General features: G+C 36.5%; 1 protein-coding gene across 4 annotated transcripts; it reads right to left on the bottom strand.

The window, feature by feature from the left end:
- Positions 1-1,029: 1,029 nt before the first annotated feature.
- LOC117720242 (olfactory receptor 10A2) lies at positions 1,030-7,228 on the bottom strand. Of its 4 annotated transcripts, XM_076940203.1 has the most exons (4): positions 7,017-7,198; positions 6,586-6,973; positions 4,245-4,357; positions 1,030-3,077 (listed from the first exon to the last, which is right to left on the bottom strand). In XM_076940203.1, the coding sequence occupies exon 4, from the start codon at positions 2,312-2,314 to the stop codon at positions 1,349-1,351; it is 966 nt and encodes a 321-aa protein (XP_076796318.1). In that variant the 5' UTR covers positions 2,315-3,077; positions 4,245-4,357; positions 6,586-6,973; positions 7,017-7,198; the 3' UTR covers positions 1,030-1,348. The 4 variants fall into 4 exon arrangements, 3 of the variants coding, with proteins under 3 accessions (XP_076796318.1, XP_076796314.1, XP_034374614.1); XM_076940199.1 differs by having other exon boundaries at positions 6,586-7,198; XM_034518723.2 differs by having other exon boundaries at positions 1,030-2,419; positions 6,586-7,198.
- Between the last annotated feature and the right edge of the window lie 1,894 nt (positions 7,229-9,122).

Genomic DNA, 9,122 nt, shown 5'->3' with positions numbered 1-9,122 from the left:
ACTCTAGTGTATGACTCTTCTGGCTGCTAATGGTTTTACTGGTTTATGTGAATGTTTGTGCAAACCCTCTTTTTATAAATATCATCCCTTTCCTCACTTGAACTCTTCCAGTCTAAAAGTATGTAAGGAGTGTGACTACCTTTGTAAAACCTTTTTAGTTTATCATTGTGTATCTTAAGTGAAGGATGTTTCAAATGTAGTCTGATCAACATGGCACCATATGAGACTATTTGTATTGAATTCTTATAGATATGGCTCTATTTTGTTAATTTGGTTGAAGTGTATATTAAATGGATGCTCATTATGTTTTTCTCAAACATATTCTTGCCCACTTACTTCTCTCTCAACCCACCCTTATAAAATATTGTTTTACCATGACTCTGAACTAAACAATTTTCATATGTTACATGGCAGTGAAAAAGTACACAACTAATATTCAAACACTTAGGGTTTAGAATTGTATTCCAATTATATTTGTTTAAATCTTTGATTTCACTTCCTCAGCAATAAAATTCATTTGCTTTTAGCAATGACTTCATTTGACTTCTCAATATTGATTAACTTATTCTATTGTGCTGCTCCTTTACCTTTTCATTCTGACAATGCATGTAACTTTGGTATGCGATGTCACTGAATGCAATATAAAAGCATTCTTAGAAGGACCTGTACTGGAGTCTGCAAAGATCCATGAAAAGCCATGCAGCAGAGAGTATCATGATAGATAGTACATAAAATTTGGCAACTTTTAAAAACAAAGGTTTAGAGCCTTAAGATAGAATTGAGAGAACTGTAGACTAGGCTTATTCTACCTGACCAAAAGAGCCCGAGTAAAAGTCAATGAGACTATTGATGTTCTATAAATATGTACATGGATTAGTAGTTTGCCTTCCTCTGTTTGAGGTCTCAAACTACCAACTTATGGAGAATGTGAAATAAAATGAAAGAACAAAAGAAACATGCAGTAGTAGAATAGGGATGTTTCTTTGCACCTGGAGCCAGACTAGTCCAAAGTCAGACAAAGGGACAGGATGATTTTTGATGGTTTTTACTGTATTTTCTCATATATGTCTCCAAGTACACATTAGGAATTCCATACAGTGCACAATGTATGCCACTTTCATGCTGATGAGCAAAATAATACCTTGAACAAATTGGTCATAGAAGCACCCAAAATACAAATTACTCTGATGAGAAAAAAAAACCAATGTTTATACAATGGGAAGGCAAAGAAATAAAGAAGGGTATCAATTATCTCTCTGATTTTTGTCTCTACTGAGCTTTCTAACAGACATTTAAAAAGTGGGCCTCATTCCAATGGACATTTAAGGAGGAGAGAGGATGTTGGTGTTTATGTGATATGGGTTCTGAGGGCCAGGGCTTTGTTGAAGGTCCTGCTGAGGGCATTCTTCACCTCATTATTTCTCAGGCTATAGATGATGGGGTTCAACATGGGAGTCACAACAGTGTAGGACAATGATAACAATTTCTTGCTTTCAGGAGAGTTATTTGATTTAGGCCTAAAGTAAGTGAGGCTTGAAGACACATAGAAAAGAGAGACAACGAGGAGATGTGAGGAGCAGGTGGAGAAGGCTTTGCGCTTCCCTTTAGCTGATGGGATCTTGAGGATTGAAACTGCAATCAGAGTGTAGGAACACAGGATTAGCAGGCAGGGTGTCATGACAACCAGAATGGTTCCGACAATTGCATAGACCTCAAACCGTGCTGTGTCTGCACAAACCAGCCTCAGCACAGGTGGGCTGTCACAGAAGAAGTGGTTCACCTTGTTGTTGGCACAGAATGGAAAACTGAAGAGCCATGTGGTCTGCACAGTGGCTACAGGGAATCCTGGAAACCAGGAGGCAGCAGCCAGTCTGATACGTGTCTCTTGGTTCATGATGACTGGGTAATGTAAGGGACTGCAGATGGCCACATAGCGGTCATATGCCATGGTGGCCAGGAGGAAGCACTCAGCCACTCCAAAGAAGAAGAAGAAATACATCTGAGTGGCACAGCCCAGGAAGGAGATGCTTGTGTCCTGGGCAATCAGGGTCCCCAACATTTTGGGTACAATGACCAGGTTGAAGCCAATCTCTAAGAAGGATAAGTTCCTGAGAAAGAAATACATGGGGCTTTGCAGCATGGGGTCAGCCAAGGTCACCAGAATGATGAGGCTGTTTCCCAGCAGAGTGACCAGGTAGATGGTGAGAAAGGCCAGGAAGAGCAAGGTCTGTATTTCAGTAGGTAGGGAAGAGAAGCTCATGAGGATAAACTCAGTTACTCTTGTCTGGTTTTCTGCAGCCATGGGAATGAGCATAAATAACCTGTGTGCTCATGTGGATAGATTCTTGATCACACAAAGCAGATTCTAGATTTATTGTTTAGACTCCTGATGATTGGCAGGGAAAGAGGTAAACCATATATGTTGAAAGAAGAAACATCATGTAAAGCCTAACAATGAAGACAAAGGTATAGACTAAACACCTAATGGCACAGATATATCTAATGGGAACAGTGAAAGTCATAATGCCAGCACAGCTTCTTGTCAAATATCCAGGAAAGAAAGCTGAGTGATTCAATCGCTGTCATGTGGTCTTCCACTTTTGACCTTGATCTCCACGTGTTGCGTGCTTGGGGGTGGTGGTGGTGGTGTGCTTTTAATATTTGTACAACTTGAAATATTGGATTGATGAATTTTTTAAATGAATTAGTACCTTCTTCCAGGAATATTGTTTATAAGCTTCCCCAGGAAAGACCTGAGCTTCTTTTTTCTGCTGCTTTTAGGGAGATATCCTTATCTGGCCCTACGTGAAAGTCTTCCTTATGGCCTGGAGGTTGTGACTCAGATAAGGACACCAGAGATCTCCTTATGAAGCTCTAACTCCAAGATACTCTTAGAATGTCTGCCCCTGTACCCACTCAGGAACAAGGTAATCAGAGCAAAGTAAACTTAAAAAGGTAAACAAGATTCAGTTGGCTAGAGGAGGGAGTTGGCAGCAAATCAGGTTAAAATCCATTTCTTCCAGTTCACTCAGCTAATTACGTGGCATATAAGATTAGGGGCCTCATATGGTAAATCCCTTAATGAAAAGATAGAGCAACAAAGTTATATTTTCTGGTGTTATCTCTTTCCTACACAGTGGCTCATACTGATGGATAAAGAATGGTGGTCATCAATGATAAAACAATAAAGTATTAAGACTCCCTTTCTTAAAAAAGTTGGCTTGTACAGGACCTCTGTGATGATATATGACCAAGGAACAATAGAATACCTGCATTAGGCATAGAAATAAATGCTACAATGAAATAAGATATAGACATTGTTTTATGGCTAGAAATTTAATAATAACTGCAGCAGCTTCAGCCCGAACATTTTTCTTTTGTCTAATGATAATTGGCACTCTGATAATTAAGAGTTAATAGCACACTGCTCAGGACATGTCAATCTGCCCAGGCTGGCTTGGATATTTTCTGTCTGATGCCCTTGAAGTCACAAGATCCTTAAATGTTGGGTTATGAGGTTAATGAGGGAAAATGATTGTAAAAGACAACTTGGTTCTGTCACTGTTTATCAATGATGATTAAACTAATGACCAAGAGGAAGTTAAAACACATGTCCAAGGACAAAAAATGATATGATCTATGATTTGGATAGCATACATCTAGCCATGCCCACTGAGCTCTCTATAAATGAAGCACTCTGACTGCCAGCGAGGCAGGCTCTAATATTCCCTGGACCATCTCCTCTGTGAGACCAGTCCATCAGTGGGGCACGTCCCTAGCAACCTAAACTTTGATCACTTCCTTTATTTTATTCTTTTAAAAATTATTCATTATATAAAAGAAATCAAGCATTTCTATACATTCCCTTGCTTCCTTTACATTGAAAATACATCATTAAGTAGGCTGAATGAATAGGATCCTGAGACAAAGGACTAGAATCAAGTAAAACCTGAAAATATTCTATTTACACATTATATATATTTACCTTAACAAACATGTCACTATTTCAATTTTCATTTACTGACAAAGGTAATAGTTATCATTATGATTGCCTCAGGGCCCATGTTTCTATAACTTTGACAAATGACAGAGTTTTAAAAGGTCATTGCTTTATTAAATTTTGGTTTTTTTTAGGTGATTCTTAGGAAGAAAAGGAAGAAGTAATGCCTAAAAAATGAATTAAGGGGATCAGATTAATGAAACCCCTTCAATATAGGAACTGCAGTCTACCCCAACTTTCTTACCTACTCAGTACATGGGTGTCAATCCTAGGGACTTCCTCTTCAGTCTATCAGAACCCAGATGGGCAGTTGGTTATCAGCAGTTGTTTAATTAATTGTGTATCAAAATTAAGATCCTGAAAATAATTTAATATTAGGAAGTGGAAAATTAATGTATATAATAGGCTTCAAATAATTTAAATTTGGCAACCTCCAAGTACCCCACAAAAACAAGAAACTCCCCAAATGACAGATTTCTTAAACTTTTTTTTAAACTTCTGAGAAACACTAGCATGTTTCAAAGGCAAACATTCATCAATAGTTTATCAACTACCCGAAGGAAGCGGCAGATTCTAAATGAGATGAAACTTCAATATTTATTCAGTTCCTTTAGAGTAACTTATGTGACGATGTGTGAGTGATCATTGAAGTCTAGAGTCTAACAAAGGACAGAGTTAAGTAATTTTAAACAGTCAAGTATTAAATAACTGGTAGAGATGGCAATGATAAAAATAGTATTCCTCCGTGAATAAAAAATAATTTTAAGGCTGGAGAGATGGCTCAGAGTTTAAGAGCACTGGTTGTTGTTCTTACAGAGGTCCTGAGTTCAATTCCCTGCAACCACGTGGTGGGTCATAAACATGTCTAATGAGATCTGATGCCTTATTATGGCCTGCAGGTTCATATGCAGGCAGAACACTGTATATATAATAAATAAATCTAAAAAAATTTTCAAAAACATAATTTTAATTAACTATAAAAGAAACACAGTATCTTGAAGGGCACATATGAAGAATAGGGACATCTAACACAATCACTTAATATTTTTTAGGCCCTGTGAAAATAATCTAGGCTAAAACATTTGCATGAAAAGTCTTTATGTAATTACGAGAATATTACAGTAAAAACAAATGTCAAACAAATGAAGTACGAACATGCTTCGGCTACAAGAATTTATGTCCAAGCATAGCAAGAATAGAGAGAGTGCAATAAACTGCAGTTAACTTGTCAGCATTGAGCATTCAATTGTATTTTATATGAAAAATGATATAAATGGTGAAATCGAGCTGTAGACAACTGTGAAGAAAATACACTCAGATTTAATCCTAGAATGCAGATGTCTAAGCAGTATATGACAGTAACATTCCGAGAAGAAAGGTGACTCAGCCCATATAAAATTAAGTACTTTTTGAACATTTAAAAGTAAATATTGAATGAAAATTAAAAATCATAAAGATATCAAGGCTATGTAGCAAATTTCCAAAGAATAGAAATAACATGCAAAATGATATAAAGACAGATTTGAAGACCAAGAGAATAGATTAGAGAATCAAAAAAATCAACTCATGTTCACACAATAAACTGATGTTTGAAGATGCGTTCTGGGTATACTATGGATAGTCTTCAATAATGAAAAGTATTGTACTTAAGGAGAGGTGGGACAGATATTGGGATGTAAAGTGGATAAATAAATACATTAATGAAAAGAAGTTAAGGGGAAAACATCATAGGTCAAATGCCAAATATGTTTTAAATTATATAATTAGAGCATTTTGAACTATGCATGTTCTATAAGTTTAGATTAATCTTGGAGAGTTTTGTTTTCTAGAAGTTGTCTCTTAATTTCTGTTATGATATTGTAATATCAACCAATGAATGAAGGAACAGACATAACAACACTTGACATAAATTGATTTTCTATGGACTTCCACGTAGCCATTTAGAACTATGCCATAAATAAAGGTTTAATAGCTCTAGAAGGTCCTTAGCTCAGTAAATGCTACCAATATTATGTTCATTTAAAGCAAATATATTCATTTTAAAATACAGAATTATAGCTATAAATATCAAACTTGCCAATGTATTCATTTCAGTATTTCTCTAAATGATGCTATTGCATTTTGTTCTTTATTCCATAATTTCTACATTATTCACCTTAATGTATTTTTGTATTTAGATTAACATTTAAATAAGAGTAAAATGTCTGTGCAATATTTAAAAGACAATTGCCACATTTGTGGCAATTCAACAAAGAATAAAACATATTTGTATAACCAATTCATCAATCGATCACATAAGTCAGTGGTTAGCTTCTATTGCTCTTATTTTATCATTACAGATGGAATAATATACTCATAGAATTTATTATTATATTACATTTACAAATTTAGTGACTGCAGGATGAAAATTTAGGGCCACTCTATGAACTTGCATGACTGGTAAAGATAACACACAGGATGTGAATCCAGTCATTTTAAACTTCATGCATTTTGTAAAGGGATAAAATGTTTAGTATGAATATAATTGAGTAGATACATGAAAGGCAAAACTGAATTTTAAGTAGTAAGCTAGTTGTTGGACTTACATGACACACTGAGAATGTGTTTTACTCTGAAGATGTAGAAACACATCAGAATTTTGAGCATAGTAAAGACAGATTACCTCAAGTGATTTAAAAATAAAATCTGAATACACTGAGAAGGGTTAAATAGAGTGAGATATGTGTGCATTTGAAGAATCATTACTGCAGGCAGAGGAGCCAATCAGGAGCCTCCACCACTGATCTATGCCTAAGTTTCATCTCCACAGGAATGGTTTGTTAAAAACCTGAGAACCTGAGAACAGATGAGATGTTTGATCTATCTATCTATCTATCTATCTATCTATCTATCTATCTATCTATCTATCATCTATCTATCTATCTATCTATCTATCTATCTATCTATCTATCTTCTATCTATCTATCTATCTATCTATCTATCTATCTATCTATCTTCTATCTATCTATCTATCTACATACAGGGAAGAGGGAAGAAAGCAGCGTCTCCCTTGACAAGTAGAATTTAATGAACTAAGGAAACAAACAAAGACAGCTATTGAGCCTCTGATTTTATCAAGAGTCTCTCCTGAGAGCTATGGCAGGTCTGGGATCACTCTGCTCAGTTGTCCCTTACTCCCTCTAAGCCCCTGGTCCCACCATTTCTGTATCCAGAATCACAGCCTCTGGGACCTGCAAGGACCCTGGGGACCCAACAGTAAAAGCCTGGTGGCTTCTGCCAAGAGAAGTCCATTTTCTTTACTCCAATGTGCTGCCTGTGGGTTGAACTCTGTTGTCATTGACTTCTGTCCTCAGTTTTCTCTGGGGCTTCAGTCTAAAGGATGTACTAATGGACAGTTACTGGCTGTGTCCTCATTAAAAAGTTGTTAATGAGTCACTCTGATGCCAGAGAGCCCAGACGATCAATGATCCCAGTGGCCTACACTGGGGACCTAGAAGGAAACTTAGGTGAATATGCAGCATCAGATCTGGAAGGCAGGCAATGACCAAGTCAGCCAAGATTTACCTCTTGATAAACTTACCTTGCCAAGGGTTACTTCAAGAACACATTGTCCTTGACCTACATGTTTTTGAGAATGACTGTTGTGCAGAGAAGCAGTGAATTTCTCCAGGGCTGTCAGCTCTGTTTAGTGCTGACTCTTCTCACCCACTGTGATACAGCACTTTAGAGTCTGAAATGAAGAGGTGTCTTTATGTCTTTATGTTGATTGAATATTTAGCTCATGGACAATGGTCTTAGTATTCTGGCTAGTCTCAATCCTACTGTGGGAATCCCTTTGTGACAAATTCTTCACATTTCTGCATCAGCGAATCTTGCAGCATATGGGTGATTATTACCTTATACTTACTATTTTAAATGGGAATATGATATAACATATTTTTTAAAGTATGTAACATATACTATACTCCTTTATCTCTTTTCTGAATTTGCTTTCATGTTCTAATTTTAGTAATGTTACCACTATTATAATGAAGAAATATGAATGGTTAATAGATATTTTAAAATAGTAGCTAAATCCTCAGCCATCCAAGAAATGCAAATTAAAATTCCTCTGAGACTTCATCTCACCCCAGTCAGAATGATTATGTCCGTGAGAACAACTGACAGCAAACGCTGGTGAGGATATAGAGGCAGAGTAGCAGCATGCACTCTGCATGTATTAAACTAGTATGATCACCATGGAAGTCACTATGGAGTTTTCGTAAGACTAAAAGTACAATTACCATATAACCCAGCCATGCCACTCCTGGATATAGACATAGACATGTGGGCTGCAAGACAAATATCACAGAGATACTTTTATGTCCATGCTTACTGCTGTCTCACTCACCATAATTAGGAAGTGGATCAGTCTAGATGTTTGTAACTAGTGGAATTTTACACAACAGTAAAAAACAAATAATGAAGTCATGACATTTACAGGAAAGCCAGTAGAGTGTGAAATCATTCTTATGTGAAATAAGCTAAAATATTTCATATTTTATTTAATATGTGACATTTAGACTTGTATGTGTGTATGTGAGTGTGCATGTGTGTATGAATTGTGTGTGTGTTAGAGACACATAGAGGGGGAGAGAGAGAAAAAAGAGAGAAAGAGATGGAGGGAGAGAAAGAGAGAGAGAGAGAGAGAGAGAGAGAGAGAGAGAGAGAGAGAGAGAGAGAGAAGTGGGGAGGGAGAGAGAAAGTTACTTTGAACTAAAATAAGAACCATGTGGAGGTAAAGATAGCTAGATAGCTTAAGGGAGAAAGAATAGAATGCAGTATATGTGACATAAAGCAGGAGAGTGGAACTGTGTTATAAGCAAGGGATTCAGCAAGAGGAGAATTGGGGTAAGGGGAGGCATCAGGGAAGAGAGAGGAATTAAATAAAATAAAGTATAATGAGACATAGGAATGAAAATGTCATAATGGGATTGGAGACATGGCTTAGTTACTAAGGGCAGTTACTGTTTAACAAAGACCCATGTTCAGTTACACATGGTGGCTTACAATTATCCATAATTCCAGTTCCAAGGGATCTGAAGATTTTATTTTATACACATGAAATAAAAATTTAAAAATA

The sequence above is a fragment of the Arvicanthis niloticus genome, chromosome 1, assembly GCF_011762505.2.
Source record: "Arvicanthis niloticus isolate mArvNil1 chromosome 1, mArvNil1.pat.X, whole genome shotgun sequence".
NCBI classification, from domain to species: Eukaryota; Metazoa; Chordata; class Mammalia; order Rodentia; family Muridae; genus Arvicanthis; species Arvicanthis niloticus.
This window is presented reverse-complemented; position numbering and strand designations above follow the sequence as displayed.